Here is a 15984-nt window from a genome sequence, read left to right as displayed (position 1 = left end):
AAGCTAGTATGGGGATAATCAAGCTAATGGTATGAAATGTCCTCACATATATTGGATGGTTCTTACCTAGGGACGAATTATTTCCATTGATTAATTCAAATAAGAGAACTAAAACTAGAGCATTGATGAAGAAAGAGATCTTTGCTAAATTGAGGAATGCAAGAATAATTACATTTATTCAACATGGAAATGGATGCCACTTCTCTGAGTGAATTGCAGGCATGGGTAGGACTCAGCAGTGTGAAGGACATCTGTCCAAGGGTAACCTAGTAGAGTGGTAACTCCTTGAGGTGCCACTTGCCTGGTGTTTAAATGTTGCTTTTGTCTTTTACTTCAGAAGACATACCAGCTTCATGGAAGAAGAGAACCACACTGTCCTATCACAATTCCTCCTCCTGGGGCTGTCAGAAGACCCTGAATTACAGCCTGTTCTCTTTGGACTGTTCCTGTCCATGTACCTGGTCACCGTGCTTGGGAACCTACTCATTCTCCTGGCGGTCAGCTCTGACTCCCACCTCCACACCCCCATGTACTTCTTCCTCTCCAACCTGTCCTTTGTAGACATCTGTTTCACTTCTACCACCATCCCCAAGATGCTGGTGAACCTCTATTCACGAAGCAAAGACATCTCCTACTTAGAATGCCTCTCTCAAGTGTATTTTTTCCTTATGTTTCTTGGAGTGGATAATTTTCTACTCACCACAATGGCCTTTGACCGCTTTGTGGCCATCTGTCACCCCCTGAACTACACAGTCATCATGAATCCCCGGCTCTGTGTCCTCCTGGTTCTGATGTGCTGGCTCATCATGTTCTGGATCTCCCTGATTCATATTCTACTGTTGAATCGACTGACCTTCTCCTCAGGCACTGAAATCCCACATTTCTTCTGTGAACTGGCTCAGCTTCTCAAGGTGGCTGGCTCTGATGCCCTTGCCAATAATATCTTTACCTATGTGGCGACTGCCCTGCTTTGTGTGATTCCTATGACAGGGATCCTCTTCTCTTACTCTCAGATTGTCTCCTCATTAATGAGGATGTCTTCCATTGAGAGCAAGTATAAAGTGTTTTCCACCTGTGGGTCCCACCTCTGTGTGGTCTCCTTGTTCTATGGAACAGGACTTGGGGTTTACCTCGGTTCTTCTGTGACCCATTCTTCCCAGAGTAGCTCCATTGCCTCAGTGATGTACACTGTGGTCACCCCCATGCTGAACCCCTTCATCTATAGCCTGAGGAACAAGGATGTGAAGGGGACCCTGGGGAGACTCCTCAGCAGAGCAGCCTCTTGTCCTTGATGAATCACTGACCTCAGAACTTAGATCCTCAGAACTAAGGAGATGTTGTGTGCCCCTATGTCAAATGACATGAATTTCAGTGTCCTCCCTAAAATATAGACTTGATTATTCTAGTCCCCAAAAGTTGTAAAGACTTTTGTGTGTATGATATTTTATTTGTTCTCTTCAACTACTCCCTTAGAAATTACTTTTAAATATTTCTTCTGTATACATGGTCCTTAAAGTTCCATTTTTTGCTCAGTTTTCTTATGGGTATCCCTCATATTTCTAATTTTTTTTTCAGTATTAGGGATTGAACTCAGGGTTTTTCTATGACTGAGCCATATCCTGAGCCCACTTTTTGACTCTTTTGAAGCAGGGTCTTGCTAAGTTGTCATAGTTAGCCTCAAACATACAATCCTCCTGGCTCAGCCCCTAGAGTAGTTGGGATTACAAGTGTGTGCCTCAGCTCTAATCTCTAACTTGATGTTTAAAACACTTAAAATATATCAAGACTGACATGGTTTCCTCAAAATTATCCTCTCAATGAGTTTAAATGATCTAACCACAAAGAAATAATGGATATTTGAGGTGATGTATAGGCTAATCACCCTGATGTGATGTTTCTGCAATGTGTACTTGTATCAAAACATCCATCACATTTAGCACATAATTATGCACAATTAAGTGTCTATTAAAAATAAAGTACAGCTTGGGCTGGGATTGTAGCTCAATGGTAGAACACTTGACTCCCATGTGTGAGGCACTGGATTTGATCCTCAGAACTACATTAAAAAAAAAAAAAAGATACTGAGTCCATCTACAACTAAAAATATTTTTTAAAAATAAAATACAGCTTAAAAATGATCCTCTTGAATGTTAATGATTCACCTTAACTTGATTGTGTTCTTGTTTTCCTTGGTAGAAATGGAATAAAATTAAACCAGTGTGAAGGCAGATTGGTTACCATATGAAAACCATGCTTGCTGCTTTTAGACATGCAACTTGATTTAATGTTCAAAACATTTCTTTGAGATATTTTCTCTCATTCATCCCATTTTTGAGTAGGAGAGACTGTGAGATTAAGATTGATTCTAAGCTTGCAGTGTCCTTATATTTCATAAGAATATTGACTGGTATTTCAGCAAAACAGCTGGAATATACCTTGACAGTGGTTTGGCCATTGGATTTATGGTGATAGCCAAGAGGAAGTCTCAGATGTGGGTATGTCCATTGTGACTTCTGATGTTTTCTTTCTTTCTTTCTTCTTTTCTTCTTTCTTGTTTTCTGTCTTCTCTCCCTCATTCTGTCCTTTCTTCTTTTGGATTCTTTCACTGTTAATGTTAATTCAATCCTTTCCTTCTTGTGGCTGAGTAATATCTACTGTACGTATACACAGAAGTTGTTCATCCATTCATCCACTGATGTCCATTTGGGTTATGACCATCTTTTGGGTATTTTAAGTAATGTGACTATTGGTCTGCATGTGCATTTATTTGTTTAAGCATTTTTCAATCCTTTGGGGAATATTCCTAGGAGTGAGAATACAGAATCATGTGATAATTACATGGTCACATTTTTGAGAAATCAACAAAATGTTTTTAAGAGTGGCTGATGTATTTTACATTCACCACAAGGTCTCAGGTCATAACATCTTCTTTTGCCAGTACTTGTTATTTTCTTTAAAAAAGGCAGGGGTGGGGATTTTATCAAAATAGAGGAAAGATCAACAGAGTCAAGAAAGCTATTTGAGGAGTAGGAATAAGGGATTGGGAAAGGGAAAATCAAGGGAATGATTTTGGTATTTCTATTTTCAATGTTTTGATGAAGTTCCACACTGAATTTTGTGATGACTGTCTGAATTTACATTTCCGCCAAAGGTTCCCAGCAGATCCTCACCAGCACCAGCTGTCCTTGTCATACCCGTTTTCCATTTCTGTGTCTTCTCTATTATACCATCACAGTTACCTATAATAGTGGAGTTCATCTTGACACCTTGACAAAGCATGAAGTCTGGTTTGTTTCATTTCAACTCCCAGGACGTTTTCTCTGTCCCCTCCTGCTGTGTGCCTTCTTTTGAGGAATGTGTATTTGAATTTTTTGTCCAGATAAAAAGTTTTTTGATACTGAACAATTTTACATGTATGTGGAGCACAATGTGATATTTTCAGACACACGCACACACACACATATAGCAGAATGATCAAATAAACTTACTAGCTGGGTGTGGTGGTGCACACCTGTAATTCCAGTGGCTCAGGAGGCTGAGGCAGGAGGATGGCGATTTCCAAGTCAGACTCGGCAGTGGCGAGGGACTTAGCAATTCAGTGAGGCCCTGTCTCTAAATAAAATACAAAGTAGGGCTGGGGGTGTGGCTCAGTGGTGAAGTACCCCCAAGTTCAATCCCCAGTACCATAAATAAAAAAAGAAAATAATAATAATAAACTTACTAATAACCCATTGCCTCAAGATCTATAAATTTCTTAATGGTGAGAACAAGGTCTTCACTTTTAGTTATTTTGAACACATGATTGTTAACTGTAGTCTCTACAGTGTTCAATAAATTCTCAGAATTTACTCTTCTTCTCTAATTGTACCACGTGTGCCCTTGGACCAACTTCCACCCATATCCCCCTCTCCACTACTCTTTCCAGATTCTGGTAATCACTATTCTATCCTCTGCTTCTGTGAGAACAGCTGCTACAGAGTCTCATTCCTCTACTTTGCCTCCCTACCTGCTGCTCTACTCCACTGGCATTCGTTCTTTAAATGCTTAGTAGAATTGATCAGTGAAGCTGTCACAGCCCCTGTTCTTTGGTGGAGAGCGTTTTACAATTTTATTAATATCATATTCTTATTCATATTGGACCATTCAGATTTTCTATTTCTTCATGATTCATTCTTGGTAGGCTGCGTCTGAAAAGGAACATATCTCTTTCCTTCGAATTACCCAATTCCATGGTATATGACGACTCACGGAGGTCCACTCTGATCTGTATTTCAGTGGCATTGGGTGCAATGGCTCCTTTTTCATTTCTCTCTTCATTATTTGAGTCATCTCACATTTGTCCTAATGTGTTGATTCTTGTTTTGCTCCTCAAAAGACCATCTCCCAGCTTCACTGACCTGTTTCTCTCATATCTACTTCATTTATTACTGTTCTCATCTTCATTTCCTTCCTTCTACTATTTTTGACCATAACTTTTGGAATGATTTTTTAGTCACCCATTTTTTAATATTAGATTGTTTATGTGATATCTCATTCTTTTTGATGCAGATATTACTTTGTATCAAACTTCCTCTTAGAAATGCTTTTGCTGTATCCTGTATGTTGTGGTATTTTTTTTTTTTCTCATTGTCAGTTATTTGCAGATGCTTTCTGTGCTGCTGGGGATTGAATCCAGGAAGAAATACATGCTTAGCAATCACTTTACAAATGAGCTACACATCCGGCCCTCAAGAATTTATTTGTATTGCCCTTTCAGTTTGTCCATTGATCCATTAGTTGTTTGGAAGCATGCTTATTTCTGAATATTCCTGTTTGTCCTGTTATTGATCACTAGTTTTATGTTATGATGTTATACCATCATGATACTTCTTTATTTGATTTTGCACTTTAAAATTAAAAAAAAAATTTACAACTTGTTTTGTGGCCTAAAACATTACCTTTTTTTTTTTTTTTTTTTTTTTTTTAGCATCCCATGTGTCATGGAGGAAGAAGTCTGTGGGCAGTGCAGCTATCGGGCGGGATGTTCTATATTTTCTGTTCAGTCTATTTGACTTGGTGTGCCATCCAAGCCCCATGGTTCCTTATTGAATTTAGTCAGAAGGAGCTGTTCATTGCTAGAAGCGGTTTTTGAAGACCCCTACTATTGTATTCAAATGTCTCTCCCATCAGATCTATTAATATTTTCTGATATCAATATCGAACACACAAATATTTATGATTGCAACTTCTTGTTGAATTGACTACCATTTTTTTCTGTGAGGTTCTGTTTGTCTTTTGTTTTAAACAGCTTGGACATAAAGTTTATTTTTCCCGATGTGAGTATTGCTACTCCTGTACTCTTTCAGTTTCCATTTCCATGGAGTATCTTTCTCTGTTCTTCTTCTTCCAGTGAGGTGTGTCCCTACAGGTGAAGTGAGACACTTGCAGGCTGTGTATGATTGGGTCTTTTTTAATAAATACACTCAGTGTAATCTTTTTAATCTAAGCTACTGTGTATCATTATATTGGAGAATTTAACCTATTTACTTACAATATTTTTATTGATATGTATAATGGTTTAACAGGCATTTTGTTAATTTTTTCACATTTTTGTAGACCAGTTGACCCCTCTTTCCTCTCTTACTGGTTTCTGTGTGGTTGAGTGATTTTTTTGTGTGTGTGCTGTAATCTCATTCCTTGCTCTTTACTTTACCTGTGTCCAGTGCATGTTTTTTCTTTGCAGTTATCATGAGGATTATAGAAAAACCTCATACCAGTTACTCTTAGACTAATCCAATTTAACTTTGATAATAGATAAAAATTCACTGGATTTTCTCCAATCCTATTAAATACCTGTGAATATTTTACATTGACATTTATGCTTTCTTTTATTATTGCATTATAATTATACACACTGATAGGTTCATTATGATATATTCATAAATAGAGGTTGTCTTTTTATATTTCATTTGCTTTAACTATTATTGTAGTTACTAGGAGATTTTAGTTTTTTTCATTTAAAATTCATACTAAAAGTATGTGTGATTTAATACCACTGTGGGCAGTATTAGAATGTTCTAAATTTGACTATTTTAGTGTTGAATTTATAAAATTTCAGTTGCTTTTGTTTTACTCATTATGCTTTCTGTCAGCTTGAATAACTCTTTAGCATTTATTCAAGGACATCAGGTGGTGATGAACTCCTTGACTCCTGTTTGTGGGGAAAGTCTTTACTTCTCTTGCACTTCAAGGGGGCTAGAGGACACCTTATTGAAAGGTACAACACATACAAAAATTAACTCAAAGTGTTCATTGGTTTTAGTGTAATGGTTGAAATCATAAAGTTCTTAGAAGGAAACAGAGAAATATCTTCAGTATCTTGAATTCTGCAATGGATTTCTGCATCTGGCACCAAACACATAAGCAATAAAGCAAAAAATGATATGTTGGACTTTACCAAAATCAGAATTTTCTATGCCTCAAAATTCATCAGTAAGAAAATGAAGCATAAAAAAAAGACACAGAGAAGAATGGAAATGTATAAAAATGCAAAAATAAGTTTTCAAATTTACAGTTCAATTTATGGTTAATTGATTTTGACAATTTGATAGTAACACATTGTGATAGGAAAATTGGATTTCCTTATCAGAAGAGGTAAACTAGATCCTTATGTCACATTCTACACACACATACAGAAGAAATTTTTAAAATGAATGAAAGACATATGAACTCTTAAATAACTAAAAGGATTCATAGGAAAAAGCTACATGATGCATTGGAGCAATGATTATTTTACATAAGCTATCATTTTGACAGCAGAAGCAAAAATAGTAAAATGAGTTTACATTAACTGAATTATTTCCAAAGAGCAAAAGAATCAACTCACAGAGTGAAGACATAATCTCCATAATGGGAGAATATATTTGGAAATCATACAGATCATACATCAGATAAGAGATAAAGAGAGAAAATATGAGGAAATCAAACAACTCAATAGTAAGAAAGCAAACAGCATCTTAAAAAATGGGATGACATGATTTTATGTATAGAAAGCTCAGGGGACCCACTGAAAGAATTAATAGGTAAAATCAGTCAAGTTACAGGGTACAAGGTTAATATTCACCTACAGTTAGTGTTTATATACAATAACAGTGCAGTGTCTGAAGAGAAAATCAAGAAAAAAAAACTAATTTACAACAGCTATAAAATAATAAGGAATGATTTCTATGAAAGGTGAAAGATCTCTGTGTTAAAAGCATAAAACATGAATGAAAACATGAAGTACAAAATAAATGAAAACATTATGTATTAATGAATCAGAAAAATTGATATTGTTAAGTGTTCATAATACATAAAGGGATTTGCATGTTTAATGCAATTCCCCATCAAAATACAGATTACATTTTTCAATGAAGTAGAAAATATTGAAAATTTCTTAAAAACCACAAAAACCAAAGCAACCTTGGGCAAAGGTACAGAGCTGGAGGTCTGAGGGCACCGCCTGACTTCAACACACACTGCAAAGCCTTGGTGATTTAAAAGAAATAGCCTGCTCCTGATATAAAAAAAATAGAAGCCAGACCAAGGGATCAGGGCAGAGGTCCCAGAAACAAATCCAGCCATTTACAGTTAACTCACTTTTACGGTGCTGAGCATACACAATGGAAAAAGGAACGTCTCTTCAAAGTGAAAGGAAGACTGCTTGAGATCCATTTGTATTGTTTTCATTTGGTTTGTTGGATTCTCTTGTTTGTTTGTTTTTGAACTATTGTTGATTTCTCAAGGGAAACAACATCTATGGAAGCAGGGAACAGCACAGTCCTATCACAATTCCTCCTCCTGTGTCTCTCAGAGGACCCAGACCTTCAGCCCATCCTATTTGGCCTCTTCCTGTCCTTGTACCTGGTCACAGTGCTTGGGAACCTGCTCATCATCCTGACCATCTGCTCTGACTCCCACCTCCACACCCCCATGTACTACTTCCTTTCCAATATCTCCTTTGTAGACATCTGTTTCACCTCCACCAAGGTCCCAAAGATGTTGGTGAACATCCAGGCACAGAGCAAAGGCATCTCCTACATAGACTGTCTCACTCAGGTGTATTTTTTTATGATTTTTGCTGGGATGAATAATTTCCTATTGACTGTGATGGCCTATGACCACTTTGTGGCCATCTTCCATCCCCTGAACTACTTGCTCATCATGAACACTCATTTCTGTGTCCTCCTGGTTCTGATGAGATGGCTCACTGTCTTCTGCAGCTCCCTGATTCATATTCTACTGATGAAGAGACTGAACTTCTCCATAGGCACCAAAATCCCACATTTCTTCTGTGAATTAGCACAGGTCCTTAAGGTGGCCAGCTCTGATACCCTCATCAATAACATCATCCTGCTGGTAGCAACCGCACTACTCTGTGTCTTTCTTGTGACTGGGATCCTCTTCTCTTACTCTCAGATCATCTCCTCCCTAATGAGAATGTCTATCCTCCATTAAGAGCAAGTATAAAGCATTTTCCACCTGTGGGTCTCACCTCTGCATGGTCTCCTTGTTCTATGGAACAGCACTTGGGGTTTACCTCAGTTCTGCTGTGACCCATTCTTCCAAGAAGAGCACAGTCATTTCAGTGATGTACACCGTGGTCACCCCCATGCTGAACCCCTTCATCTACAGCCTGAGGAACAAGGATGTGAAGGGGGCCCTGGGGAGACTCCTCAGCAGAGTAGCCTCTGGTCCTTGAGGGATCACTGACTTCAGAAGCAGGTGGATGCTTGGACTTCTGAGGCAAATGCTGAGAATGTACTTATCATGACCTTTTTCTTCCCCGAAAACATGCTTCTTCATATTTCTATTCCAGAATCACGTTTGACTTTGCTTCTATAAGAATTTGCACTTGTTTCTCCTGAACCACTTCATCAGTTCATCCTTCTTAAGGTTTCTCCCTGAAGATAGTCTTTAATCTATAGGGTCCTTAATCTACAGATGGTTCTAACCTGGATCAGGTTTTGTCTTGAGAATTCTAACTTGATGTTTAAAGCCCTTATCACGGTAAATACTAACATGAGTCCCTGGAATATTTTCCTCTCAATGTGAAGCTTCTTCACTTTAAGATGCTTAACCTCTTGTTCTTCCTGAAGGAACTGGAATGAAACCATACAACAGTCAAAGGAAAATAATTACCATTTCATGACTGTGGTTGACACTTGCCTTGTGTGACTTTATTTATCCTGAAAAGATTTCTTTGAGATATTTTATCTCTTTCACATAGTTTCTAAATGAAGTGAACTTAGATTAGAATGGAGTATAACAGGACCCTGAAACTTGAGTCCAGACTCCTACCTTTTTTATCCTGCTTTTTTTGACAACAGTAATTAGAAGTTGGTGACCCAGGGGAAGATGGTAAATGAGCACTTCACTTATTGTTAATTTTTTTAAAGACTCTTCAGTGATACACATTTAAAGTGGACAGAGACTACCACTTGACTCAGTGAATCAGTGTCATGAGAAACTCTCATGGAGAGTGAAGGTCATCCATCCAAGTGTGATATTGTAAAGTGATTATTTCCCGAGTGACCTGCTTGCTGTGTTTTGAACTTAGCATGTGTCTCTTTCTTAAGCAGAAAAGTCAGTGACATGGAGTCAGCAAACCACACTGGAATATCAGAATTTGTGCTCCTGGGCCTCTCAGATGATCCACAACTGCGTCCTCTTCTCTTTGGACTGTTCCTGTCCATGTACCTGACCATGGCGCTTGGGAACTTGCTCATCATCCTGGCTGTCAGCTCTGACTCCCACCTACTGTGTGGATATGCACACACATCAGTTAGCTTGTGCTCAGTCATATGCCACCTAACAACCCTCCAGGCAAGGGCAGACTGTATTTGAGGCTTCAGGAACATTACAGCACCTCCTGGTGTCCTAGCTGGGCTCCTTAGTGTAGTTGACTCTGCGATGACTGCACAGCTTTGAAATGACTGAAGGTGTGTTTTGTGGTTGTCTAGCAGGGCATGACTGTGTTACTCTTGATGCTTTGGTTAATGTGTCTAGGAGTGGAACACTGGATATTGTGGTAATTGTGTGTTTAACATTTTGAGCAACAGCTAAACTTTGTTTTGTAGTACCTGCCTCCTTAAATGTTCTCACCACAAAAATGCTAACTGTGTAAGGTTATGCTACATTGCATGTTTTTTTTTTAACCATTCCACAGTGAATTTGGACTTCAAAACATTATGTTGTACACAATAAATACATAACACTTTATCTGTAAATTTAACAAAATAAATATGAAAAATGTAAAATTAAGAAAAAATGAACAAGGATCTCTCTATCTCTTAACATTATAGGTTCCAAAAGATTCATAAAATCTACAAAACTGCTTCAAGGGAGACACACCATAGAGAGATGCTTCCTGGAATGTGTCCTCTTACACGTTAAACTTTCCTTAGCAGACACCTTATGATTTTTTCAATCAAATCAAAGAAAAAGGGTTTTTATATGGAGGAATTATTTTCACTCCCCCTACTGATGCTTACAGGAACACAGATTTAACTGAAACATTCTTTTCTGCTATCTTTCCTGTACACCAAGGGATATGGATTGTTGGAAGAGTGTAGGAATATAGCACAATTTTTATAATGAGGACCTCTGGGATTTCAACCCTTGAGATAGCAGAAGCTGTAAACATGCTCCTGTTGTCCCTCACCTGTAATTCTCTGAAACAAGCCTCCATGAAAACCCAGTGGTATTCCTGGGGAACAGGTCTTGGAGAGGAGACAGTCTCAGTGACAACCATCCAAGAGAGCTGGTGTGCCCCAGAGAAGCAGGTGGGGTAGGAAGGAAGAGAAGAGAAAAAGGAGTTCTGAGCTTTGTTCTCAGACTAACAAAGCTGCAAGCATTCCATATTTCTTTATTTCTTCATGAAGATGAAGTCTTTGTAGTCTGAGAGAATTTAGTTTCCACCAAGACTTCTTATTCTCAGCTTTTATTCTGTTTCTGTCCCTCCTCTTTGGAATTTAGTACTTTTTTCTCATGAGAATTGGTTTCTGGAGTGTTTTCAACTCTTCTCCACTCTCAGTAGAAATTGTGGGCTCCTGTCAGATTTCTTGCATCCCGTTATTTATCAATGGCTCACCAAAAATCTATTATGCGTGAGGTACTCTTTTGTTTTAAGTTTGCATTTTTGTTACACTCCGTTTTTCCTAAAAGATTTTGCTGATTGATAGCACTTCTTACTTCATTATTGTTGTTATCATTTCACCGTCCAGTCCACAATAACGTCTACTAACAGCAATTATTTCTGAGGTTCAACCCTCAGTCCAATTTCCTTTCCTCATGAGACTATTCACTTAAAATGGTCAGGAAATATCAAAAGTTTGAAATTGCAGGAGACTGTCTTGTCATGTTCATGAATTTAACACAACTACTCTTGTTTCAGTACAAACTCTCCTGCTGCCTGTGGTTTGTAAACAACCATTATTTATTGGGTTAGAAGATTATTCTTGATTTACTTATTTACTGACAGTCTCATCCCTCACTGCTAAACACAGCAGTGAATATTAAATTTTCCCAAAGTCACCTTTTCTTTTATTATTATGGTTTTTATGTATCTTCATTTTCCTATTTCTGTGGTTAATTATGTTTACAAACACCCTATGTCAAACTGGCTTCCATTTCTAGAACCCATACTGAGTTTTCATCACGTGATATTCTTTCTGTGTCTGTGTTGTGTGGTGCTGGAAATTGAACCCAGGGCTTTCCACATGCTGGGCAAGAGCTTTACCACTGAGCTATGTTCCCAGCTCTAAAAAAGACATAGAAATGCATTTATTTCATTTTACTAGTTTTTGTCAATACTTGAGAATCAGCAAGCCAGGAGATTCTTTGGTGATAAGGTTGAGAGTTTGGTCCTAACATTTATTATACACGCAACCTTTGTATTTGCTGAGCACCTAAAATGTGGCGTTTACCAAGTGAGTCCCTGGAAAGTCATGTGATAAGCTCAAACAGTCAAACCGAAAGGCCACAAAGGAACACCACTTCACAATATGATGGGGACCCAGGAAGACGGAAGCCAGGTGTGTGGTGGCTTCAGACACTCCACCTTCCCAGTCCTGTGCCCCGTCACCAAGATCTCGCAGACACCCTCCTCTCCAACAGGACAACTGCACATTCTGTGCTCTGGGCCTGGAATGATGCTTCTTTGCTTCCCGCCTCTCATTAACCACACCCACCCTTCCTCTGTCAGTCCAAAATTTCAGATGACAGAAATCTACCCATTTTCCCCAGAGTAATGATTCTCAGTTATTTTTTACATTTTAAAGCTATTTTTATTTTTTGGCATTGATAATATGGAGACTTTTTCTATCATGGAAATTGTAATCTTTTCTGTAATTAAATCTTTTAAAATTTGTTCTTTTTAATTATACGTGATGGTAGAATGTGTTCTGAACTATTATCCATACGTGAAGCATAACTCCCATGCTTGTTGTTGAACATGACGTGGAGTTTCACTGGTCATGTATTCATTTATGCACATAGGAAAGTCATGTCTGATTCATTCTGCTGTGTTTCCTCTTCCCCTCCCTTCATTCCCCTTTGTCTAATTCAATGAAATTCTATTCTTCCTTCTACCCCTCCTTAATGTGTGTTAGTGTCCACATAGGGAGAACAGTCTCCCCTTGGTTTTTTTGGATTTGCTTATTTCACTTAGCATGCTAGTCTGCAGTTCCATCCATTTACCAGCAAATACCATAATTTCATTCTTCTTTATGGTGTGGCATTCCCTTGTGTATATACGCTATATATAAATATTCATTTTCAAAAACTATATTACTCTTTTAATATTTTGAAGGTAGTTTGATATGTAGAAACTGTGAACACTGAAAAAAAAATCTTCCAAATGGAAGTTTTGGCAATTAACTTTGAGAATTGTGACACAATGCATATACACTCAAGAGCACAGGTGCATGAGCACACGTGATCCACACTTCTTTTAGTTTATTTTAATGGTGGTGTCTTTTTGTTCCTCCCCCAATATGCAGTCCACATGCTTCCTACTCTTGGAGGAATTCACTGAGCAGGAATTCTCTGAACAAAAGAACCATAGGAATCTCCATTAATTAGAAATGCTGTTTGGAAGACAAAGAGGTAACTAACCTGTTGTACTTAAACTGATCTGAAATCCGTTCTTGATAACTGCTCCATTTTAAGAGTGATATGTATAAACAATAGCAATGAGAGACACATTTATTTTGATGTTCAGAAAACATGTACACTTATCAAATGTCCATTATATGTTCCAGAAGTCACAGTAGAAAAGTCTGTGCACATCATCTCAATTATTTTCCTTCTTCCATTTTACTTTCCACCTCCTATTGTAAAGGTGAAGGATTTGTAGCCAAAAGAGTTTAAGAAACTCAAGATCTTCAGAGGTGTGATTCAAGAGATGATTTTCTAAATCACACTTCTAATCTGTACCTTGAAAGAGTTACATATTCAAAATAATTATCATAAAAAAGGATGTCTTTGAAATTAGCAATAATTATAACAACTGTTGTTTCTTGAAATTCTGTGCACAAGGCATTTTAAAAACTCACAACAAAAGTTCTAATAATAATCACACATTTAGAATAAAAACAATAGAACACTGAGGATTACCTCTCACATGCTTAGGAAGTATCAAGTCAGAGAATAAAGCCTGTTTGAATTGAAAATGCTTTCTTAATCACTATTATAGAGCTATTAGAATAAACACTTGTGAGGGTATTCAAAGAAAAGACATAAAAGTTTTCAATTAAATTGGACAGCTCATCTCAAAGAAGAACTAATTTAGGTCTGTCAATTCAAAAGAAGAATCAAAAGTAGTGACCTTGATAACAAAAGAAAATACTTTCATGCTAAAAGTAATGAAAATGTGAATAAGTTTACCCATTTAAAATGGAAATGGATTGCCAATTAGTTGAGTGAACCACTGTCTTTGGCAGGAATCAACAAAGGATAAAGGACCTCCATCTAAGTGTGATGACTACCTGAGGTGCCAGCCAGGAGTTCTTGGAGCTCTGCTCTTGTCCCTTCTGCAGCAGATACATGAGTGAAATGGAAGCAAAGAACCACACAGGAGTATCACAGTTTCTCCTCCTTGGCCTCTCAAAGGATCCAGATCTGCAGCCTCTTCTCTTTGGCCTCTTCCTGTCCATGTACCTGGTCACAGTGCTTGGGAACCTACTCATCATCCTGACTACCAGCTCTAACCCCAACCTCCACACCCCCATGTACTTCTTCCTCTCCAACTTGTCCTTTATAGACATCTGCTTCACCTCCACTATGGTCCCAAAGATGCTGGTGAACATCCAGGCACACAGCAAAGACTTCTCCTACAGAGGTTGCCTTACTCAGGTGTATTTTTTTATGATTTTTGCTGGAATGGATAATTTCCTACTGACCGTGATGGCCTATGACTGCTTTGTGGCCATCTGCCACCCCCTGAACTCACAGTCATCATGAGCCCCTGACTCTGCATCCTCTTGGTTCTGACATCTTGGTTCATCATTTTCTGGGCCTCCCTGCTTCATCTTCTATTGATAATGCGTCTGACCTTCTCTGTACACACAGAAATCCCACATTTCTTCTGTGACCTGCCTTCACTTCTCAAGGTGGCCAGTTCTGATACCCACATCAACAACATCACTCTCTATGTAGCAACTGCCCTGCTGGGTGTGTTTCCCGTCACTGGGATCCTCTACTCTTACTCTCAGATCGTTTCCTCTTTAATGAGGAGGTCTCCCATTTAGAGTAAGTATAAAGCCTTTTCCACCTGTGGGTCCCACCTCTGTGTGGTCTCCTTATACTATGGGACAAGTCTTGTGGAATACCTCAGTTTTACTCTGACCCATTCTTCCCAAGGAAGCACAGTGGCCTCAGTGATGTACACTGTGGTCACCCCCATGCTGAACCCCTTCATCTACAGCCTGAGGAACAAGTATGTGAAGGGGGTCTGGGGAGACTGTTCAGCAGAGCAGCCTTGTCTCATTAATGGAGCAGTGTCTTCAGTGCAAAGTGGACACTGTGCTCCTAAGGCAAATGCTGAATTTTGACATCCTAGATCTTTTTGTTTTCTAAGACACATGATTCAGTTTTTACTCAGAAGAATTGGGAGTGAGATTTGAATATATGATTTTGTACTTGTTTCTCCTCAACAACTCCATAAGTAATTCCTTTTGAATATTTTTACCTGTATTTGGTCCTCCTAGTTCCATCTTTCATTAATTTGTTATGTCTTTCTAATATTTCTAACTTTATGTTTAATGTACTTATCATATTACATGAAGACATGGTTTACTCAAAATTATCCTCTTGATGACATAAATGATCTCACTACAGAGAAATGATAAATATTAAGGTAAAGGATGTGCCAATTATCCTGGTTTCATCTTTCCACAATGTATGCATGTATCTAAATATCACATTGTTCTCCTTCAATTTCCAGATTTACCCCAATCCTTCTTTTCCTTTTTCCTCTCTAGCTTCCACTGATGAGAGACATGTGACTCTTGACCTTCTAAGTTTAACTTATTTCCCTTAACATAATGTTATTAAAGTCCACACATTTTCCAGAAAATGACATAATTTCATTCTTCTTTATGGCTGAATGAAACTCTGTTGTCCATATGTACCTCATTTTCTTTATCCGTTCATTCATTGATGGACATTAGACTGGTTCCATAGTTGGCTATTTTGAATTAGGCTGCTATAAACATGGGTATGCCTGTATCACTGTAGTAGGCTTACTTTAATTCAGAGGAAAGGGACCAAGGAGAGAGAAAGGGAGCAAGGTGAGGGAGGTGGGGAGGGAAAAGAGAAATACTGGGGAATGGTATTGACCCAATTATATTGCTATACTGTGTGCATGTACAAATATGTAACAATGAATCCCACCATTATGTACACCATGCTTCCATAATATAAGGAAAAACTCACATTGCTCTCTATAAATATATACACTTATTA

At 38.2% G+C, this 15984-nt stretch overlaps 1 protein-coding gene and 1 pseudogene across 2 annotated transcripts; both read left to right on the top strand.

Annotated features, from left to right (window-relative positions):
- Positions 1-353: 353 nt before the first annotated feature.
- On the top strand, positions 354-8749 carry LOC306646396 (uncharacterized protein; the record flags this gene model as incomplete). Its single annotated transcript, XM_079115041.1, is given in 4 exon segments — positions 354-1284; positions 3152-3287; positions 7764-8463; positions 8465-8749. Coding segments are annotated over 4 exon segments (2022 nt in total). The 3' UTR covers positions 8720-8749.
- A 5324-nt stretch (positions 8750-14073) lies between these two features.
- LOC306646395 (olfactory receptor 7D4-like) lies at positions 14074-15071 on the top strand (annotated as a pseudogene). The gene has a single exon. The product of its transcript is annotated as an olfactory receptor 7D4-like (transcript).
- Positions 15072-15984: the final 913 nt, after the last annotated feature.

This window comes from Sciurus vulgaris (assembly GCF_902686455.1).
Source record: "Sciurus vulgaris genome assembly, chromosome: 16".
In the NCBI taxonomy this organism is placed as follows: Eukaryota; Metazoa; Chordata; class Mammalia; order Rodentia; family Sciuridae; genus Sciurus; species Sciurus vulgaris.
Note: the sequence above shows the minus strand (reverse complement) of the source record. Positions and strands in the feature narration are given on the sequence as shown.